This window comes from Manis pentadactyla, chromosome 3 (genome assembly GCF_030020395.1).
Source record: "Manis pentadactyla isolate mManPen7 chromosome 3, mManPen7.hap1, whole genome shotgun sequence".
NCBI classification, from domain to species: domain Eukaryota; kingdom Metazoa; phylum Chordata; class Mammalia; order Pholidota; family Manidae; genus Manis; species Manis pentadactyla.
In genome coordinates this window covers 18,465,496-18,489,794 of record NC_080021.1, presented here as the reverse complement: position 1 = coordinate 18,489,794, position 24,299 = coordinate 18,465,496, and the positions used below count along the sequence as shown (strand labels likewise).

Here is a 24,299-nt window from a genome sequence, read left to right as displayed (position 1 = left end):
CCCCTTGATTTTTTAACAGTATCTGTGAAAATCAGACTAGTGTCTACAAGCTTTCAAACTGAGAAGGCTGCCACAACAGGGAACAAAAAGGAAGGGTTAAACAGCAAACAACTAACCTCTTCCAAGCCCCAGAGAAATGAAGTCGTATCAGATTTATGGTCTGACCAAAGACACTAAACAAGCTTTCAGTTTGGTTTACTTCTGGGTGCTGCTCACTTTAAAACTGTAATTCATTTTATACACATGCTTTAAATATCTTTTGGTGGGAAACCCTACTATGTAACCACTACAAAGACAAAATAAATCTGGAAAATCATTATGAATTCTGATTGTGATAAGCATTAACTAATGACGGTTATGAGGGTAGTCAACGTACGAGCCACTCTGTAAACGATGTTCATTAGCTGTTTTGAAGATACAGCAAAGTATAAAATTTTACTTAGATTCACAAGGAGAGGGTGAATCTTAGCTTTGCTTCTGTGTTTTGTTCAGGACAACTTGTATGAATGGAGTTGAACAGGAATCAGAGATACCACTAGGTGTGGTTTAGCTTCTGGTTTGGACACAGATTACTTGTGAGTGAATTTCACTTCACTTCAGGAGAGTTATTCAGGTAAGTGTTGTTACCTGATAGTTTTATAGTTAAATGGTCAAAGAGTTTGAAAAAGGGTATAAAGAAGATAGTGTGGAACCGGGGCCTTATTGGATGTAAATACAAGTTTACAACGTGCAGACGTGTACAGATTAACTGAGGTACTACTGTGGGTGACAACATATATAGCGGGTCATTTTGGGTTTTTGTTTATTAAGATTCATGTGATTATACTTCACATATTCATTACAAGTGATAAAATTTGAAAATTCCTTGGAATTGTTAACTCTGGTTGATTTTGGTAGAGGGGGCTGGACCAGGTAGCCTAAAGAACAAGGAGAGGGGAAACCTTTAACTTTATAATAAATATACTTTGGCATCTTTTGAATTTTGTATCATACAAATAAATTTCTCTATCAAAGCAAATACAAAATTTAAAGTCCTTTGATATTATATATCACCAACACTTGTCTTTCCTTATTTGTCTACAAGACAGCATATAATACCTTGCTTCACTCTGATGTACTAATTAAAAAAATACACTCCAACTACACATGCCCTGGTCTTACCTATGTTACCAAACACAGAAAGAATGGGAGTAACAGTGTGATAATTCCACTATTCCTCTAAAGATGAGTATTGACAATGAAAGGAGAGGGGGTAAAAAGGCATTTTTCATTCACTGGTTTCTGTACTAATTAAGAACTTACTGCCTCTTTTGGATACAAATCACATCCAGAGGAAATAAGATTCCAAAACTATAAAACTTGGAACAACAGAGAGAAGCCAGCAGGTTAGTATGTTGATATGTAGATTGTAGTACCAACACTGGACATTTGGGTGCACTTAAAATGAGAATTTTGACTCTTATTTATGACACTTTCCACAGTTAAAAAGTTCTGGCCAGTTTTTGGTACTCTGCTGAGAAATACACAAGCAGAAGTCTGTAGCCATAGACCCTCTACACCAACACTAACCCAACATGCTGAAAATGAAAAGAAAAAAAGCTTATTCAATTTCTTGATGACAGACATCTGGCTTAGACTTTTACTGTTTACATGATGCCTTTTATCTGTTCTCCTTTGTCAAGAAGCTTAGGCTAAAGGTACCTTCAGACTCTTCGGCTGCTGTCGAACCTGCATGACATGCTTCCGCCTTAGTTCTCGCTCTCTCCGTTTATTACGCCCCAGCTGGTCAGTGAGCTCGGTTTGATGCTGCAGACTCATCAACTCACAGCGCATCTTCTGCACTGTGTTGAGGTGGCGGAACTCCAGTTCTTGCGTGGATTCATGCTGTCGCAGTAGCATTGCATGTTCTAAGTCCTTTTGAGCCTTTCTTTTATTTAATTCCTAATCCATAAAAAAAGACAAAGGTGTAATTTGCTGATGTACAATACCAGGAGAAAAAAAAAATCCTAAGAAACAGAATAACCAGGATAACCAGGATATATAGATGTAATCCTGTGATTTAATAATGGCTGCGCAGTGAATATTAGACTTTTATTACTGAAACTGCAGAAAATGGGCAATTAGTAGTACAATTGCCTTATCTGTTCATTTACTATTTATACTACTTTTAGCAATAAGCTTAAGACATATCAAATCTGTCCCAAGAGACTTAATGTCCTTTCTACTCTCTTTCCATCATTTATGTTTCCTAATTTTGTATTGAACAGGATTTCTAAGTCATCCTTTGAATTTCTTCAGAGTATACTTTCAATTCTATTACATGCAGTATACCCAGTATAGTGCAGTGGTTAAGAACACAAGACTCCAGGGCTAGGCTGCCTGCTTTCTAAATCCTGGCTCTGCTACTGACAAGCAGTGAGTCCTTGGGTTAATTACTTAAACTCTCTGTGCTTCCATTTCATTACTTCTCAAATGGAGACCATAACATAGCTGTTTCATAAAATTAACCTGAGGGTGAAATGAGTTCATAAGTGGAAAGCTGTCAGAATACCTACCTCCTGATCAATAAATGTTACTACAATTTTTTTCAGTTTAAAAGATCAAATGTACAACACACACACACATACACTCACACACACTCTCTCTCTTTTTCTATGTAGAAGGAAGTCAGACGTGCCCCCTTTGCCTCTGCTGCCCCTTCTCGAGGGGCCAACATTTGGTTCATATGTTTCCCAACCTTCCCCACACTTATCGTGACACAACTATTACACAAAAACATACAGTTTTAAAATTGAATAACAATATATATTATAGGCATATAATATGCTTTCTTTACCTAAAAATATAATGGACAAATACAGATTAAAAAAAATTTTTTATAGGAAGCTTGTGCTTTCTGATGCCATACTTTTTCTATTTTTTGTTTTATGACATATTTTCAATAAACATCTACACATGATACACCATGTAATTATGTTACTATTTCTTTAGGATAGAATTCTAGAAGCGGATTCGATGGGTAGACGATACATGCAAATTAAATTGTTAAAGCTGATGAATTATGCTCCAAAATGGCAGTGTCAATTTATATTCTTACCAACATTGACCACTTTCCCATGCCACTACTAGGACTAACCAATTTTTTAGACCGATCTTATCTAATTGATGCAATTGTTTTCATTTGAATTTCTTTAATTATTAGTGAATTTGAATAATTATGTTATACTTGAAGTTTATTTTAAGCCACTCTTGGAAATAAATTGATCTATGCTCATAGGTATACCTGATAATGAGAACCGTTGTTTTCATTGGCTAAGTTTCTACATATTCCCAATGAATAATTTCATGATTATAAAACTATGTTAAATGGTAGTATATACCTTCATGGCACCCATTTCGGATGAAAAGGCATAAGTTATCCTATTAATTTTCTCATATTTAAAAATAAACAGTTCTTCCATTCATGGAATTAATATTTATTATATATTTACTTAATACATATTTATTGAATACCTATTATGGGCCAGCCACTAGCTACAAGGCCTGGATATATCTAGCCACTGGATATAACAGCCCTGAACAGAACCTGGGACTTCATCTAATTTCCATTCTACTTGGGGAGACAGAGATCCCCATAAAAAGTGTGTGCACATATGTGTGTGTGTGCGTGTGGTGTGTGTGAGAGAGAGAGAGAGAGAGAGGACTGCAAGAATATTTACAGAAGGGAGGAGGATTTGGAGATCAGAATTGAGGAGATATGAAGTGAGGGAGAAGGTGAACTGTGTGGGTTGGGTTTCCAGGGAAGAAGGACTTAGGCAAAGGCAAGCAGAGGCGCTCTAAGGCCCTGAGGGTGGGATGTGACTGACATATTTTCAGGAAGATTCTGATTTCACACCATTTACACATACCTCCCTGACAAGGTCCTGCTCCAAGTTGTGGCACCCAAGTAACAGCTTTCTTTCGAAGAGACGGCATTGCAGGTCTAGGTACCGTCTCTGATGCTGAAGAAGATTGGTCTTTTCCTCTTCTTGGAAATGCTGTATGTTCTCTTTCTGCTTTGAAAGCCATTCCTCTCTTTCTTTTCTTGGGGTGCTCTTGTTTTCATTCAGCTCCTGGCAAGATAAAGAACAACTGAGTTCAAAATACATAAAAATTAACTACATGAATATACTATTTGGTAGCTGGTAATCTTCAGTAAAAGTACTTAATTTGTGCCCTCTCTCATGGGCAGGCAGGTCAATTACCTTAAAGGAGGTAGGTAGTATTTTTCTGTTTCTGGAGTTATCCATGAAGTAGGACAAGAAAAGAGAAAACATACACTAGAAAACATGCATACTTTTTAGCTTTGCACAGCTATATTTAGGATGGCTCATAGCTTTGAAAGCACGCAATGATTGGTGAATGAAGTAAAACATCTTTCTTTAAAGTCCTTCCAAAAAGGGGAAGAAGACAGCTTTCAAGTAAAAATCACACTTGAATTAAAATTAAGGTTAAAATATAGATATGTCTCACTTCTTGGTTTCAACAATAGAAATACTAAGTTTTTGGCAAAGTTAAGGATGGGTTCAGTATAAAAGACCAGAAATTAAATGGAAAATCAACAAAACCAAAGGAAAATAGAGACCTTTTAGAATAGATTTAATATTCAGCATTATAACCACTGAAGGCAAGACCAATGTTTTTCTACAGCATTTTAAATATCATCTCACAAACTACCTAAAAAAAAATGTATTTATACTGGACAAGATGAGAATATTGACAATACATTCAATGATGCAAACCCGAGGATGCTAATTAATACTAGTATATTGCAACCTAAAATGCATCAACCTTGCAGAGAATATAAATCAGCCATCTTTCCTAGGTCGAAGATGATTTTTTAGAGACTGTTAACCTATGGTTCTTCATCTGTTGTTCAAGAAAGAAACCAATTATTCATTACTTTCATTGATAAGATATTCAAACACATAAAAATCAATACACAAAGAATCATTTGACTATGTTTTTCAAAATCTTTTGCCAAGGAAATTCCCCACCCACCAAGACTTCCCCAGTTTACACCCTCTTTTACAGACTGATGGACTGAAATTTTTAGTCCATGTAATTATTAGCACATAGATAAACTAATCTTGATAAAATAATCATAATCTCTTTGGTATAGTGCTTTTTTTGTGTGTAGGAATTTGACCTATAATTAGACATATAAGTCTTATTAAGGACATTGGTGGCACAAAGCCTTGCTATATATACCCTGCTGAGTGAGGTTCATTGATAAGATTTTTCCAGCTTTAAAGAATATAACCTGCTATGTATTCCCATTACTATAATCTAAAAGCTAAACTCAATACTAGAACATGGGATTTGAAAAGATGGTAAATAGGATTCCCAACTGCAAATAAATATCCAACAAAATGCAGTTCTATTGTTGTTTCCTAGTGAAATCAGGTTTTAGTTTTATAAATGAATATGTTGTTTTAGATAATCCTTTAAGCATATAATTCATAGTCTAACTAATAAGTTCGTTTTCTGTTAGAAGGTAGTTTTGTGTCTGCATATGTCTGTGTGTGTGTGTGTGTGTGTGTGTGTGTGTGTGTGTGTGTGTGTGTGTGTTCATTTAGAATGATTATTATCAGTATAGAGGAAGGGACATACTATAGTCTTTGTGGGTAGGAAATTTCCTTGGCAAAAGATTTTGAAAAACATAGCCAAGTGATTCTGTATATGCCTGTATTATCCCTGTCTTCTCATTGACATCCTTAAGTTGAGAACTACAAGTTTATGTGCTTTTTATATTTATGTGTTTGAGTATTTTATCCACAAAAGTAATAAAGAATTGGTTTCTTTCTTGAATAACAGATGAAGAACCATAAGGTCAATAGTCTCTGAAAAATCATCTTATACCTACAAAAGATGGCTGATTTATATTCTCTGCAATATAATAAATATGCTATAGTTGACACATACCATTTTCCTGTCCTGACCACTATCCTGAATAATAATTCCCTTTCAGAAATTGCCTTAGGACAACATGGCTTTCCTCACAGTTAGACTAGATCTGCGGTAAAAATAAGTTCAAGAAAGCAGCACATAAAGGGCAAACACACATGAAATCCTGTAGCCATAGGATTTGACATAATTAGCATGCTTTCCTATTAAAGAAAATGGGATGAGAAGAAATGCCTCTTATCCTTCTTCTGTGTTAAAATCAGAATAAGAACAAATTATTGTAATCTGAGCCCAAAGTAAGAAGGTATGATTTACTTTTAAAGGAAGAGATGTACGGTTCTTTTTCACAGCTAAAATATTTTTATTTCTAGTGACTCAATTACTTAAGAAGTGCTTAGGAAAGCTACTAAATAACAGCTTTATAAAATAATTCACATTTTCAAGAGATCACTCTTTTTAGATCCCACTCAACTGAGGATCTCAGCCATTGAAAAGTAATAGGTTATAATCAATGTTCTCACTTAAACTGATATATTTTTAGTGGCCACAAACAAAAGAAAAATTTATCTTAATGGTTCTATGAGTAGATCAATATTGGATATAAACAGTAAGCAGGTAAGTGGCTTGAAAATTTTTATAAAGTAAATACCTCCTTAAGCTGTTCCTTTTGAAGTTTGTATTCTCTCTTCTGGGTCTTCAAAAGGCTATCCAGTTCTTTCTTCTGCTCAGCCTGGATACGCTGCTGAAATTTTTTCACCTCGTTGCACATCAGTTTAGCCTATAGGAAAATTTTTAAATGGATCAAATTAGCTAAGTAGATAAGCTTCAAAGCAGCAGTTTAATACACATTAGCAAGGATATTTCCTTCCACCTAAGATTATAAAATCAGTATAATCATTACCAAAACAAGAATATCCAATAAATTATTAACAAGTATTACTCAGCACCCTTATGATTTGAATTTCAGAGAACCACTAAAATGGAACTCATCTTTAAAATGCTGATCTTTTACAGGGTCAGTGTTTTCACCTTTTTTCCCCCATTTAAGTGGAGTATGCTGCCCGACACCCCCCACTAATAAAACAAAACAAATGTAATTAAGTTATGACCTTTTATCTAGCTTGACTTGTGTATTAAACAATGTAATACCTTCATCTTCAAATTAAACCCTGACTTTTAATTTGTATTTTAAATAATATGAAAATGTTAAATATTAAATACCTGTATATTATTATTTTATTTCTGATGATACATGCAATAGTTGACCCTTAAACAATGTGGGGATTAGGGGTGCTGACTCCCAACAGAGTAAAAAAATCCTCCTATAACTTTTCATTCCCCAAAAACTTAACTACTAAAAGCATACTGCTGACTGGCAGCCTTACTAACAACATGAACAGATATTCACACATATTCTGTATGTTGTATAAATTCTATACTGTATTCTTACAACAAAGAAAGCTAGAAAAAAGAAAATGATCTTTTAAACTGTCTCCCAAAACATTTTTCAAGACCTTTATTGAAAAAAAAAAGTGTATAAATGGGCCTGTGCAGTTCAAACCTATGTTATTCGAGGGTGAACTATACATATCCATTGTAGAACATTTAGGAAATACAGAAAAACACAAAGAAGAAAAATCTTGCATGATTTTACCACCCAGAGATGACCAATATAAACATTTTGGTGCATACCCTTCCTAATTTTTTCTAGGCATGTATAGATATTGATATAAATATATAAAACAAATCTAAAATCATATTGTACATCCTGTTTCATGAATTCCTTTCCTAAAAATGTTAGTATCTACCTCTTTACGAAGTATTCAAGAAAGTACAACACCAAACAGGATTCTAAATATTTCTACATTCTTTCACCAAATTATTTCAAAATCAAAGAGTTCATTTACACCAGAAATTATTTTGCTAAATTCTCTGTTCCTGTGAGAGAGTGATTCTTCTTTTTTTTGCAGGGAAGGGTGAACAGGGTAGCTATAAATGCCCCAGGGCAGACTAGCCAGACATATTTGAAGATATGGTGTAAATTTATTGAGAAGTTTACATTTTACTTGACAACTGTGATTATCAAAATAAATTGAAACTAATGGGACACCAAGGAAATTAGAAACCAGTTTTCACAAAAGACTCCTAAAAAATGCACCTTTATCATACAGTAGAATGATACTTATTTGTAGTAAACAAATGGACTAAATCTGAATGTGAAACCCTCTTAATTCCTCTTAATTTAACATTCTCTGTATATTACAGTACTCTTCAATTCTTCTGATATAAAAATGCTACTATAAATTTAAGGTTTCCAAAAAGTACATAGAGAGTGATGAATGTTTTTTTGACACCTAAATCACCTACTAACTGATTTATCAAACTTCTCAGATAACCAAAGTACCCACGGCCTAGAACAGAATACTTAATGACTTTTTTTTTCATGAAGGTATCTTTGATATACACTCTTATGATGATTTCACATGAAAAATAATGTGGTTACTACATTCACCCACATATATCATCGAGTTCCCTCCATACCCCACTGCAGTCACTGCCCATCGGTGTTCTAAGATGCCACATCACTACATGTCTTTTCTGTGCTACACTGTCCCCATGATCCCCCCCTACACCATGTGTACTGATCATAATAGCTCTCAATGCCCTTCTCCCTCCCTCCTCAACCGCCCTCCCGCACCCCTCCCCTTTGGTAACCACTAGTTCCTTCTTGGAGTTTGTGAGTCTGCTGCTTTGTTCCTTCAGTTTTGCTTCATTGTTATACTCCACAAATAAGGGAAATCATTTGGTACTTGTCTTTCTCTCCCTAACTTATTTCACTGAGCGTAATACCGTCTAGCTACATCCATGTTGCTGCAAATGGTAGGATCTGTTTCTTTCTTATGGCTGAATAGTATTCCATTGTGCATATGTACCACTTCTTCTTTATCCATCCATTTACTGATGGACACTTAGGTTGCTTCCATATCTTGGCTATTGTAAATAGTGCTGTGATAAACATAGGGGTGCATATGTCTTCTTGAATCTGACAACTTTTTTTCTCTGGGTAAATTCCTACGAGTGGATTCGTGGGTCAAATGCAATTTCAATTTTTAGTTTTTTGAGGAACCTCCATATTGCTATCCACAATGGTTGAACTAGTTTACATTCCCACCGGCAGTGTAGGAGGGATCCCCTTCCTCTGCATTCTAGCCACCATTTGTTGTTCCTAGTCTTTTCGATGTTGGCCATGCTAAATGGTATGAGGTGATATCTCATTGTGCTTTTAATTTGCATTTCCCTGATAATTAGTGATATGGAACATCTTTTCAAGTGCCTCTGGGCCATCTGAATTTCTTCTTTGGAGAAGCGTCTGTTCATATCCTGTGATCATTTTTTAATTGGGTTATTTGCTTTTTGGGTGTTGAGGCATGTGAACGCTTTACATATTTTGGATGTTAATCACTTGTCGGATATGTTGTTTACAAATATATTCTCCCATACAGTAGGATGCCTTTTTGTTCTCCAGATGGTGTCTTTTGCTGTACAGAAAAGCTTGATGTAGTCCCATTTGTTCATTTTTGCTTTTGTTTCCCTTGCCCAAGGAGATGCATCCAGGAAAAAGTTGCTCATGTTTATATTCAAGAGATTTTGCATATGTTGTCTTCTAAGAGTTTTATGGTTTCATGACTTGCATTCAGGTCTTTGATCCATTTTGAATTTACTTTTGTGTATGGGGTTAGACAATAATCCAGTTTCATTCTCTTGCATGTAGCTGTCCAGTTTTGCCAACACCAGTTGTTGAAGACGCTGTCATTTCCCCATTGTATGTCCATGGCTCCATTATGGTATATTAATTAACCACATTTGCTTGGGTTTATATCTGGGATCCCTACCCTGTTCTATTGGTCTTTGGGTCTTTTCTTGTGCCAGTACCAAATTGCCTTTGCAGTAGAGGTTGAAGTTGGGGAGGATAATCCGCCCCCTGCTTTATTCTTCCTTCTCATGATTGCTTTGGCTATTTGGGGTCTTCTGTGGTTCCATATGAATTTTAGAACTATTTGATCTAGCTCACTGAAAAATGCTGTTGGCATTTTGATAGGGATTGCACTGAATCGGTAGATTGCTTCAGGCAGGATGGCCATTTTGACAATATTAATTATTCCTATCCATGAGCAAGGGATGTTATTTCCATTTATTAGTATCTTCTTTTTCTTAAATGTCTTGTAGTTTTCAGTGTATAGGTCTTTCACTTCCTTTGTTAGGTTTATCCCTAGGCATTTTATTCTTTTTGATGCAGTTGGGAATGGAATTGTTTTCCTAATTTCTCTTTCTGCTAGTTCATCATTAGTGTATAGGAATGCAAGAGATTTCTGTGTATTAATTTTGTATCCTGCCACTTTGCTGAATTCAGTTGTTAGTACTAGTAGTTTAGGGGTGGATTCTTTAAGATTTTTTATGTATAATATCATGTCATCTGCAAACAGTGACAGTTTAACTTCTTCTTTACCAATCTGGATGCCTTTTATTTCTTTGTGTTGTCTGATTGCTGTGACTAGGACCACTAGTACAATGTTGAATAAAAGTGGAAAGAGTGGGCATCCTTCTCTTGTTCCTGACTTAGAGGAAAAGCTTTCAGCTTCTCACTGTTAAGTATGATGTTGGCTTTGGGTTTGTCATATATGGCCTTTACTATTTTGAGGAACTTGCCCTCTATACTCATTTTCTTGATATTCTTTACCATGAATGGATGTTGAATTTTGTCGAGTGCTTTTTCTGCTTCTATGGAGATGATCATGTGCTTTTTGTCCTTATTTTAGTTAATGTGGTGGATGATGCTGATGGATTTTCAAATGTAGTACCATCCTTTCACCCCTGGAATAAATTGTACTTGATCATGATAGACGATCTGTTTGATATATTTTTTACTATGATTTTGTTGAGTGTTTTTGCGCCTATGTTCACCAGAGATATTGGTCTAGAATTTTCTTTTTTTGTGGTGTATTTGCCTAATTTTGGAATTAGAGTGATGCTGACCTCATAGAATGAGGGTGGAAGTATTCCCTCCTTGTCTACTTTTTGGAAAGCTTTAAGGAGGGTGGGTACTAGGTCTTCACTAAATGTCTGATAAAATTCAGCAGTGAAGCCATCTGGTCCAAGAGTTCTATTTTTAGGTAGAGTTTTATTACCAATTCAGTTTTGCTGCAGATAATTGATCTGTGCAGATTTTCTGTTGCTTTCTGGGTCTGCCAAGGAAGGTTGTACTTTTCTTGAAAGATTGTTCATTCCTTCTGGGTTATCAAGTTTCTCAGCATACAATTTTTCACCATATTCTCTAATAATTCTTTGTATTTCCATAGTGCCCATAGTGATTTCTCCTTTCTCATTTCTAGACACTCTTTTTTTCTTGATAAGGCTAGGGGTTTTTCTATTTTGCTTATTTTCTCAAAGAACCAGCTCCTGCTTTCATTGATTCTATTGTTTTATTCTTCTTGATTTTATTTAAGCCTGCTCTAATCTTTATTATGTCCCTCTTCTACTGACTTTGGGCCTCATTTGTTCTGCTTTTTCTAGTTTTGTTAATTGTGAGTTTAGACTGTTCATATCGGATTTCTCTTCTTTCCTGAGGCAGGCCTGTATTGCAATATACTTCTCTCTTAGCACAGCCCTAGCTGCATCCCACAGATTTTGCATTGCTTGATCTGTTTTTATTTGGTCATTGATCCATTGATTATTTAGGAGCATGTTGTTAAGCCTCCATGGGTTTGTGGGTCTTTTCATTTTCTTTAAGTAACTTATTTCTAGTTTCATACCTTTGTGGTCTGAGAAGCTGGTTGGTTCAATTTCAATATTTTTGTATTTACTGACATTCTTTTTTGGAGTCTAGTATATAATCTATTCTTGAAAACGTTCCATGTGCACCTGAGAAGAATGTGTATCCTGCGGCTTTTGGGTGGAGCATTCTGTAGATATCTGTTAGGTCCATCTGTTCTAATGTGTTGTTCAGTGCCTCTGTTTCCTTACTTATTTTCTGTCTGGTTGATCTGTACTTTGGAGTAAGTGGTGTGTTGAAGTCTCCTAAAATGAATGCATTGCATTCTATTTCCTCTTTTAATTCTGTTAGTATTTGTTTCACATATGTAGGGGCTCCTGTGTTGGGTGCATAGGTATTTATAATGGCTATATCATCTTGTTGGACTGACCCCTCTATCATTATGTAATGTCCTCCTTTGCTCTTGTGGCTTTCTTTGTTTTGAAGTCTACTTTGTCTGATACAAGTACTGTAACTCCTGCTTTTTTCTCCCTATTGTTTTCATGAAATATCTTTTTCCATCCCTTCACTTTTAGTCTGTGTATGTCTTTGGGTTTGATGTGAGTCTCTTTTAAGTGGCATATAGATGGGTCTTGCTTTTTTATCCATTCTATTGCCCTGTGTCTTTTGATTGGTGCACTCAGTCCATTTACATTTAGGGTGATTATCAATAGGTATGTACTTATTGCCATTGCAGGCTTTAGATTCATGGTTACCGAAGGTTCAAGGGAAACTTCCTTACTATCTAAGAGTCTAAGCTCACTTAGTGTGCTATTACAAACACAATCTAAAGATTCTCTTTTTTCTCCTCCTTTTTCTTCCTCCTCCATTGTTTATATATTAAGTATCAGATTCTGTACTCTTTGTCTATCCCTTAAGCTACTTTGGGATAGTTGGTTTAATTTTGCATTTGCTTAGTAATTGATTGTTCTGCTTTCCTTAATGTGGTTTTATTACCTCTGGTGACAGCTATTTAGCCTTAGGAACACTTCCATCTACAGCAGTCCATCCAAGATACACTGCAGAGACAGTTTGTGAGAGGTAAATACTCTCAGCTTTTGCTTATCTGGAAATTGTTTGATCCCTCCTTCAATGTTAAATGATAATCTTGCAGGTAGAGTATTCTTGCTTCTGCTTCATTGCATTAAATATATCATGCCACTCCTTTCTGGCCTGTAAGTTTTCTGCTGAGAAGTCTGATGATAGCCTGATGGGTTTTCCTCTGTATGTGATCTTTTCTCTCTCTCTGGCTTCTTTTAATATTTTCTCCTTATACTTGATCTTTGCCATTTTAATTATTATATATTTTGGTGTTGTCTTCCTTGGGTCCCTTGTGTTGGGAGATCTGTGCACCTCCATGGCCTGAGAGACTATCTCCTTCCCCAGATTGGGGAAGTTTTCAGCAATTACCTCCTCAAAGACACTTTCCCTTTTCCTTTCCCTTCTTCTTCTGATACCCCCATAATATGAATATTGTTCCATTTTGATTGGTCACACAGTTCTCTCAATATTCTTTCATTCCTAGAGATCTTTTTGTCTGTGCCTCAGCTTCTTTGCATTCCTCTTCTTTAATTTTTCTTCATTTATCGTCTCCTCCACCATATCTAATCTGCTTTTAAATCCCCGCATTGTATTCCGTAATGAATGGATCTCTGTTCTGGATTCGTTCCTGCATTCTTGAGCATTTTTCTGTACCTACATGGATGTGTTTATGATTTTTAAAAAATCTCTTTTAGGAAGATTGATGAGTTCATTTTCACTTGACCTCTTTTCTGGTGTTTTGTAGATTTTGGTTTGAACCAGGTTCCTCTGGCATTTCATATTTGTATGTGGCACCCTCTAGGACCCTGAAGGCGTACTCCCTGGAGTTACTTAGCCCGTGGAGTGATGTCAGGGTCTCAGCAGAGCGACACTGGTGACTGGGGGTTGGGAAGAGCTGTTTCCTGCTTCCTGGCTACTGTGCATCTCTCCACAGCCAGACTAGTCAGCTGAACACACAGGTGTAACCCTCTATGCCTTGCATTTGTAGCTGCTGTAGGCAGGACCTCCCTCTGGCTGGACTGACACCAGGGCAGGAGCAGCTGGTTTGTAAGCCAGTGCCAGCCTGCCAGAAGGTGCAGCAGGCTGCATATCATGGTGGAAGGATTCGGAGCTCTGTAGCCAGCCAGGCAGATGGAGCGCCTGAAGTTCCTGAAAAGTTTCCAACCTGCTGGGCAGAGTGAATCTGGACAATTTTGTCTACCTGTCCTTTCTCCTGAGCAGCAAGCCCTGTGCAATCCTTGCCCATTTAGTAGCCATCTCACTATTAGGAAGTCTCTCATACTGCCTGCCTTTCTTTTGTCCCAGAGCAGCTGGATGTGAATCCCTGTTTTCCACAACAGCTGGAATCTCAGTCTGTCCAACTATTCCTCCTGTCTTAGCTTTCCAACCCCACTAATCTCGAGTACCATGCAATATAGGTTCTTGCTCCCACAGCAGATCTCCAGGGCTGGGTGTTCAGCAGTCCTAGGCCTCCACCCCATCTCCACTCCATTTCTCTTTCTTCTGCCAGTGAGCTGGGGTGGGAGAAGTGCATGGGTCCCCCCAGATCACGGCTTTGGTATGTTACCCTTTTTGAGGTCTGTTCTTTTCTCCAGGTGTAAGCAGTCTTGTGCTGCCTTCTTTCCTGTTGATCTTTTAGGGTTAGTTGTATTAACTATATTTTCGTATTATATGTGGTTTTGGGAGGAGGCCTCTCTCCCACCTCTCACATCGTCATGTTTAATCTGATCTACCTGACTTAACCACTGTTACATGATAAAAGTATCAAGTTATCAGGACATAATTCCATACCTACTGGTTCCCGACTCAGCACTTGATATTTTACCTATTATATAAATATTTCTCCCTTTCCCCAATTGATTTGCTAGTTCTGGGGAACAGATACCCTAACATCAAAATGCCATCTTGGTTAATTTTGAAATAGTCACAAGGGAGAATAAACACATTAGTAACACTGGTCAGCTACCTCTTTTTCCACTGCCGCCTGGTGTTTCTTGAGAAGCTTCTTCATTTCTGCAGCAAAGGTGTTACGCTGAGTTTCAAGGTCTTTCTCTAATCTGAGGCGATGCTCATCCATCTCAACCTTTAACTTCTTTTCCAGATTCATGAGCTGTTTCTGATGTTGCTCTGTCATTGTCTTACAGCCAGACATTTGTTCTCTGAGCTGACTTTCCTGCTCATGTTCTGGCATTTCACTTGTAACCTACAACAATGGAGAGGAAAGAATGAAGTAAAGCAAAACCTTTTTCTTTCAAAACCATCTTAGACCAGTCTACTATCAACTAAGTAGGTAATTCATGTAGGAGATCCCACTCAACAGCTTCTAATAAAATTTCATCTGAAAAAGCAGAGCAGCTAGCTGGTTCTAAAATTTAAGTGGGAATGTAAAGGACCTAGAATAGCCAAAGTTTTGAGGGGGTATGAAAAGTTGGTAGATGTAAACTTCAGTAATCAGAACAGTGTGGTATTGGTATAAGGACAGGCTGAATAGAGCAAAGGAACACAGTAAAATCTGGAAACAGACCCACATATATTCAGTCAATTGATTTGCTACCAAAATGTCAAGTTAATTCAAAGAGGAAAGGAAAGTGTTTTTAACAAATCCTGCTGTAACAACTGGTTCTCTGTATTCAAAATAAATAAATAAATGCTTAATCATGCAATACACAGAAATTAATTTGAAAAGAGTCTCTTGACCTAAACCTGAAATCCAGAATCACAGAGCAGAGGAAAACACAGAATATTGTCATGACCTTGGGGTCAGCAAATATTTCTTGGGTACGACACAAAAAACACCGATTATAATGAAAAAAATGTACAAACTGGATTCTTGAATAGAGGCAAAATTTAGATAATGTAAGATTAATCATTGAAAGTGAACAATTCAGTAGCATTTAGTATATTCATGATATTCTGCAACCACTGCCCCATTGTAAAGAAAAAAATGTACAAACTGGATTCTTAGAGACAAAATTCACATAATGTATGATTAATGATTTAAAGTAAACAATTCAGTAGTATTTAGTATATTCATGATGTTCTGCAAGACTGCCTGTATCTGGTTACAAAACATATATAATACTTCAGAAGAAAACCCTGTATGTTTTAATCAGTTGCTCTCTAAGCTCCCCTTCTGGTAACCACCAATCTATTTTCTGTCTATGGATTTACCTATTTTGGATGTTTCATATAACATGTGACCTGTTGTGTCTGGCTTCTTTCACCTAGCATGTTTCCAAGGTTCATCCATATTGTATAGGATGTTTCTTTTTGTAGCTGAATAATATTCCACTGTATGCACATACCCTCATTTGTTTATCTATTTATTTGTTGCTGGACCTCTGTGTTGTTTCCACCTTTTGGCTATTGTGAATACTGCTTTTATGAACATTTGTGTATATGCATTTGTTTAAGTACCTGCTTTCAATTGTTTTGGGTATATATCTAGGAGTAGAATTTCTGAGTCATGGGGAACACTATGTTTAACTTTTTGAGAAATCATCACCTGTTTACCACAGCAGCTGATATTTTACATTCTTACCAGCAATACACAGCAGGAGTTCCAGTTTCTCTATGTGCTCCCTAGTTGTTATTTTCCATCTTTGTTTTTGTTTTTCTCTTTTAATAGCTAGCCATCTAACAAAACAGCACCAGACTCACAGAGTCCAAGAAGGGACTAGCAGTTACCAAAGGGAAAGGAGAAGAGGACTAAGGGGCATTATGATTAGTACACATAGTGTAGAGGGGGGAGACGGGGAAGGTAGTAATAGCACAGAGAAGACAAGCAGTGATTCTATAGCATCTTACTGTGCTGATGGACAGTGACTTCAATGGGGTGTTAGGTGGGAACTCAATAGTATGGGTAAATGTAGTAACCAGTGTTGCGCATGTGAAACCTTCATAAGATTGTATATCAATGATACCTTACCAACAACAACCAAAAAATAATTGGCCATCCTAGTGGCTGTAAGGTGGTACTCATTGTAGTTTTGATTTGCGTTTCCCTAATGACTAATTATATTGAGTATTTTTTCATGTGCTGTTGGCCATTTGTATATATTCTCTGGATAAGTGTCTATTCAAGTCTTTAACACATTTTTTAAAACTGAGGTATAGTTTATATATTAATTTGAATAGTTTTTTGGTGGAGTCTTTAGGGCTTTTTAAATTTAGTATCAGGTCATCTCCAAACAATGACAATTTCACTTCTTCCTTACTAGTGTGGATGCCTTTTATTTCTTTTTCTTGCCTGATAATGTAGCTAGGAGTTCCAATACTCTGTTGAATAAAAGTGTTGTGAGTAGGCATCCTTGTCTTATTCTTGATTTTAGAGGAAAAGGTTTTAGCTTTTTCATGGCCTTTACTCATTTTTAGTGGGTTGTTTGAATTGTATTTTAAAAGTAAAAATTTTAATTTATCACAGATGGAGAAAAAAATATTTGCAGGACATATCTGAGATAAAATACCTGTATGTTTCTTATGAAAGTTAAACATACATATGCCCTATGACTCAGCCATTTTATCCTATGTATTTGTCACGGAAATTAAAACATCATATTCAAAGACATATACATGTTTGTAACATCTTAGTATGCTGATGGACAGTGACTGTACTGGAGTATGTGGTGGGGACTTGGTAATAGGGGGAGTCTAGTAACCATAGTGTTGGTCCTGTAATTGTACATTAATGACACCAAAATGATAAAATAATAAAAGTATTTATTTCATCTTCCACTTGTCCCTTAGCAACCTCTAATCTACTTTCTATGAATTTGCCTATTTTAGATATTTCCTATAAGTGGAATTCTAATAATATTTTTCCTTTTGTGTCTGGCTTATATCATTTAGCATTTTTTCAAGGTTCACTCACATTGTAGCATATATTAGAACACCGTTCCTTTTCACAGCTGAATAATATACCATTGTGTATATATATATATATATATATATATACATACTATGGTTTGTTTATCCATTCATGTGTTTATGAACACTTGGGTTGTTTCCATTTTTTACCTATTGTGCCGAGTAACTTTTGGTAATACTGAAAGCAGTGAAGTTAAAAAGGAAGCATTCCTATCAATTGAAAAGGAGTTACCTGACCTTCCAATGTTTTCAAGAAAATTTAAAATCTTACACGTGAAAGTGTAGCAAACATCCACATTTCCCAAACTGAGAAGTTGTAATTTTCTACAATTACACCCAGTTTTATTATTAAAATGTAAACATTATGGAAAATGCAAGAATCACTTTTCATTATCACCCACCTTAAAACTTTCTCCATGTCCCAAAGGCAACCATTATCATTAATATCATGTTGTATACTTACTATTTTTAAATACCTTCGTTTTCATCTAAGTAACTTCAAATAATACATTATATGGTATTTATTTATTTATTCTAAGATTTAAAAAATATTCTTTTTGCCTTCTCAAAACATGTCTCCTAAATGCAGACATTAAACTGGGAATTAAAAAGCCTTTTGCCATTTTAAAATAAGTTGCCTAAATTATGTTCCAAACTTCTGATACATCAAAGAAAAAAAACCCAAACTCTTAAACTAACCAGACTAGGAAAATTAGTTACCAAAGTTGAAATTTTTTCACTGAAATCCAAATACTCACAGGTCTTGAATGGATGGCAGAATCATTAGACGTAATTGTTTCGATTACCTCCATCACGGGTAGCTCATCCTTGTTATCTGAGGCATCCTGAAGAATGTCAACCCCACCGCTTTGACTCCTGGTCCTGCTGCACATACGGGGAACAGACTGATGACTTCCAATGTTGTGCACTGCTCCTGTCTGTCCAACACCGTGATCTTGGTCCTGAGGGAAAAGAGTATTAGAGTCAAATATCTTTATCTCCTCAATTCTTGATTATTAGCACCTAGCACACCGCTTGGCACACACAGTCTTCAGAATGTTAGTGGTCTATTTTGAGAAATTCCTTGTATTTGCCAAGAACAGAAAGTTTATCAGTTGTTAGTTGACAGATTAAAAATGTGACCAACGAGTGACTACCAAAAAGCCAAACCAACTCTGTGAAAAAGTTAATCAGACTTATTTCCAAAGTGTAGTCTTTTTCTAAAATTTTTGACATTACTTTGAAATCCATTTCTGCTACACATCTCATGGGGTATACACAGAGATGCTGCTCATTTCTCAATGATTCCAATGGTGAAAACAAACCCCAACCTTTTTCTTAATCCTATAAACATCCCTTTTAGTTATTTTTTATTGAAGCCTTTTATATTTCTTTTCTTCTCAGAATATAGTCTTTAGCCTAAACTTCTTCCACTAAGTAATTTAATATTAATTCCTATCTATTTTTATGTAAAATTAAAAATTGTATATATATTTAATCATAATTGGAAGACTGTTCTTCCCAAGATACCCGGCAAGCTTTGGTATCCGGGCACCAATATTATAGTCTTACCATACCAAACCTCTTTAAGATAGGCAGAATAATAATAAATACAGACCCATGGAATATGGAGGATCCTTTCTTACATCCACAGCCTTAAAAAGTTGCTGTTATTCTAATGTTTAATGACATTAGAATTTTATTAATTTCACTTTACTAAAGCATTTCATATACCTAAAATAGCCCCAATTTTCTAGTGACTACTGTTAGAACTAAAAAACAATATCAAAAATACCAAAACTGTATGTAAGAAAGTCTTCTATTTTATAGTTCATTAATTATGTAGTGTTATTAAAAAGAAAAGTAACTACTACTCCTGTTTTCAGAATGCAGGGATCTTTCTCAATAGAAAGCAATAAAAAAGAATCAAAGCTTTGACATTGGGACATGAGTAAAGAAGAAAACAGAAAATACTTAGACTAAAAAAGCTCCACAAATCATAAGCTTTATATTTTCCTTTGAGGAAGTTCTGTAACATTTCTACTGCAAATTTGGAAATATGGCAACTTGGAAACAACTCGGTCTCAAGAGTAATACATGAATCCGAACCCATATGCTTCTACAGTAAGTTAGTTAACCACTCTGAGCATTACTTTCCTCACCTATGAAATGAGTATTTTAGAACCATGTAGAGGAATGAATCCCTATACACAACTGAAAAGAATGAAGTGTTCTTAGTAACAGAATAAGAATGCTCGGTAAATTTTTTCCCCCAGGATAAATTTAGCTAAGTCACATGTTTATTTAATTTATTTATTTACTTATTTTTTAAAAAGCAAGACATTTCCAATTTAATAAACATATGTCAAACATTACACAAAAGGCACTGGGGGAAAGGTTTATACAATAAACAAGATAAGGAGAATGGTTGGTAATTCTAATGACTTCTCTGTGAGCACCGTCAACTTCCAAAGCCTGTAATTTCAAATACTTCCAAAAGCGTGTCCCATGCCATCAGACAATCAGGCAAAAAAGTGCTCAGTAGACCAGAATTTTGAGAGGGATGAGATTAAATAAAAGTTGAACAGGTTTCTCTAATAAAAGACTTCACAGAGCTTTACTAGCTAATGTACACTACCAAGAGGTTGGTTTAAAGAATGCAAAACCTTTTTCTTCACCTGGGACCTTAGAGAATCACTGTGAAGACACAATCTGGAAACCACTGATATAAAAGATTCTTGGCAAGAAAACTTCCATAAGGAAAGAAGCCAATAAGGAGACCCCAATACTTGAGCCGTTTCTAAGTTATTACCTTTTCTTCCTGTGCTCCTACTGCTGGCCCTTTATGTGCCTCCTGGGAAAGGACCTTCTTCGTCTTTCGATTGCGCAGATTGTCCAGCACTCCGTTTTTTTCTTCCTTTGCCCTTTGAAGGAGATCTGTTACCACTGTTGTAGGTCGCTCCCGAAGAAGAAATGGGTGCTGGTTAAGAGTAGAAGGCAAAAGTCAGGTTGAGACCTATATATTTTTTCATTCAGATCAAATGAATCCCTTCTTGGACCCTAGAGTTACTATCCTAAATAATTATAGATAATGAATGTAATCTATAGTTATCTAATTCTGCTATGCTTTTTACTTCTTATATTTATAAAATTTAATTTAAATGTATACACTCTGTGCCTACATAACTTCCCCTGTACTTTTTACGAAAACTTTGAACATGACACCTTTGTTGGCCAAATGAAAAGGCAGAGTTGAAATAATCAGAGTCTAAGTAAGCATGAAGAATTAAGTCCAAATAGAGCCCTAAGTAAACGCTTACAAATTCTTAGAACTGGTTTCATAGCGGAGACACTATCAGTTCTGAATTACATTAGATTTCAACAGGAATGTATATACTGATGGTGAATTACATAACATACTACTTGGGTATAATGGGTTCTTTATGTTGCTTAAATGAAACTTCATAAAACACTAGCAGTTGATTAAAAGACGTTATGCATTAGTGATTTTTACCATTAATATTTAATAAAGCTTAACATTATCCAATACAGAAAAGTAGAAAGAACAATTGAACTATAAGATTATCATTGTTACATTTGGTATTTTTTGGATATTTATTTCTTCTCAGAAATTTTCCATATATAGATTTTGTTTTGTAGTTAGCACACAGATAGCAGAAAGATGACTTGTGCACTGGAGTTCAGGAGATGATCATGAATTCTTTTAAGACTTTTACCTCCTTTATTAGCTCAAATTTATTTCTTCTCTGAAGAGTTGTAACTATATATTATTCTCTTTTTATTGCTGTAAGTATTATGTTATTTCAACTCATAATGCCTACAGATTATTTCATCAAATGTTCATGCCAAAATTACATAAGCATTACTCTAATTCTGGATAATTATTTTCAATTTTTCATTCTGAGATAAATAGCTTCATACAGTAAGTCACTTTTTTCCATTTTATTTTTTTTCCTTATGACAGACTGCAACAGAAATGTGATTAGGCCAAAGGGAAGGATGCACTTGACAGATTCTTCCTATCACTTCCAATAATGTCAATATACAAAATGGACCAGGTACATGAATACATATGCAGGTTTGGGATCACCCAAGGTCAAGTATCCATTCCTGGTGGGTTGGGTTATTACCAAAAGAGCTTCTTTTGCCTTCATTAGGCAAATGTAAGAAGCCAGTCACATTCTTCCTTTTCCTGAGCCTTAGCTTGGTATGTACCACTATTTATAATATTCGGTCTTTTTTATCCAAAAATAATATATCTTGTAATTCTAAGTTATTTAATAGTTTTCTACAAATGGATCCTGCTTGTTTTTCACTTACATAATTCATAGCTATACTAAACCTTTTGTTGCTATTGTGAATACCTAGTTTTTGGGCTTTCATTTGAGACTGTAAGTGTGCTTAGGGCCTAGAATTCCCTAAGTGTTACTGAAACTTTATACTGCTCTTCTACATACTGTAGTTGCAAATAACCCTACTGAATATGTACATGATCCTTTCAATAGCCTTGCATATTGAACTGCGTGTTGGTGAGAATAAACTGAACTTCTTTGAAATTCTAAAACATTCATGCTGAAAGTCTAATTTTCTAGTGAAAAATCCACAAAATTGCTTAGGGTCACAAAAAGATAGTCAACTGCTACTCACTAATGCCTTATCTAGATGTTTTTAAGAACTATATTAAATTGAACAATACTATTATTGCTATTAATAAGATGTCAACCTCTAAATGAAAACATTTTTGAGAACAGAAAGCATATACTAATAATTTATTTAAATTAGATAACCAAACCTATTGAAAAATGAGTAGAATTCACATTACTTTTAAAATATTTTCACTGCTAAGTTAGAAAAACATATTTCTCAAAAGGAAATAAAAATGTGATATCCATTTTTAACAGTTCTTTTGAAATCTCTTTTCTCCCAAGGTATTTATGTAAATGTATTATACATCATTTCTCTTCCTTTCATATTACTTTATGTAGGACAGATCGATATATAAAGTATGGTAGATACAAAAATTAAATCCAGAGTTAAACTATGCTTTGCCACCTCTGAAATGACATTGTTCCACATGAGTTAAAATTTGTAGTTGTAACCCATGAATATATTCTTGCACATATAAAAATCAAGTCATTTAGTACTACTATATTGAATATTTAACTATATAGTCTATTCAGACATGGTAAAAGCAGTTAATTTTGAAAAACAAACGAAAAACTTAGCAACTAAGAAAATTTCCAAGAAAGAATGGTATTATGAAATTAGTATTTTAGCAAAACCCAGTACAGCGTACTTAACACTGATTCGGAATCAAAGAAGGATAAAACACATTCTTTAAAATAATTTCTTAGGTGTACATAACAGAGTAGAACTGACCTTTAAAAGTGTCTTTGATGTAGGGCGATCTTTAGGGTTTTTCTGGAGGCAAGCCTCTACAAAGTTGTGAAAAGAACTGGACCTATTGTAAAGGAAAGTATTAAGTGAACATATTGCTATTTCCTTTAAAAACACATCCACAAATCAAGGCATGTCCCTATGGGTGGGAGGGAGAATAGAAATAATAAAAAGAAAGCAGACACAACACACTATATATTTCATCATGTAAGTCTATAAAAAGCTATGCAAAGCAACTAATGAATCTTTACCATTTTCGAAAGATAGATTTGCACACATTATTTTAAAATCCTGCTCTCACATACTGAAGTATCACAACTCATTCTACGTTGCGGTAAATTAGGGAAGTCAATCATTTTCCTTTTTGCATTCAAATCTAAGATAATATTCTTCTTAGTATTTTTTTTTCTTTTCTCTAGCCACGTCTCTTTCTTGCTTGACCCTTGGATCATCTTCCATATAGCATGTTTCAGAACATCACGCTATTTGTTTTGGAAATAACAATTTTTATACCTAAGTATTTAGTGTCCTTGAGCAAATGGACAAAAGTTCCAGAAAACAGTAAAATTTTTTTAAAAAGTAGAATTCTGTAACATACTATTATATAGTGTCACTGATGAGAGTTCAGGAAGGCAGTAAGTAAAAAATATTCCATCAATGTTTGTCATCAATATTCAAATAAGATTTAATTCTTTTATACAAGAATTCTTTTTTGAATCCCCAAAGTATCAACCAGTGTAGACAGCCTGTGTTTCGTGTATTTATTATTCAGATGTACCATAATAAACTCTGAGCCAAGATTTCTTCAAAACATCTCTACAGAAGCAGCAAAGACCTGTGAACTTGCCTTAATAATGTAATGATAAAAAATAAATTATTGCTAATTTATGCATCTTACTTGTGAATATTAAAGTATTTGTTAAGTATAGTAGGTAGTCCCCTAGAATTTTTCAAATGCTAGATACACCTGAAGACTTTCCCATTAAAATTTTCTATCACTGATAAAAATCCTTCTTTCCTAAAATTGTCCATTTGTTCTCAACAAACTTCCTTACATGAATAACAGTATTATCAAAGAAGCACTAGGAGATGCAACATCAAAGCACATTCAGAATAATAAATAACAATTAGAATCATCCAAAAATTATGAATTATCTGGTAATTCTGATAAATTATCAAATTATTTTTACATATGTTTATATCACATCAATTATAAACC

The 24,299-nt window shown here is 35.1% G+C and overlaps 1 protein-coding gene across 1 annotated transcript in view; it reads right to left on the bottom strand.

Moving 5' to 3' along the window:
- Positions 1–24,299, bottom strand: part of LOC130682823 (serine/threonine-protein kinase TAO1-like) — a 220,647-nt gene that overhangs the window by 11,795 nt on the left and 184,553 nt on the right. Inside the window, exons 13-19 of the mRNA XM_057497771.1 lie at positions 23,063–23,144; positions 20,475–20,642; positions 18,421–18,624; positions 14,763–14,999; positions 6,596–6,724; positions 3,909–4,112; positions 1,702–1,941 (exon numbers count right to left, since the gene is read on the bottom strand). Coding sequence (XP_057353754.1) covers positions 1,702–1,941; positions 3,909–4,112; positions 6,596–6,724; positions 14,763–14,999; positions 18,421–18,624; positions 20,475–20,642; positions 23,063–23,144 — 1,264 coding nt within the window. The remainder of the gene's footprint in view (positions 1–1,701; positions 1,942–3,908; positions 4,113–6,595; positions 6,725–14,762; positions 15,000–18,420; positions 18,625–20,474; positions 20,643–23,062; positions 23,145–24,299) is intronic.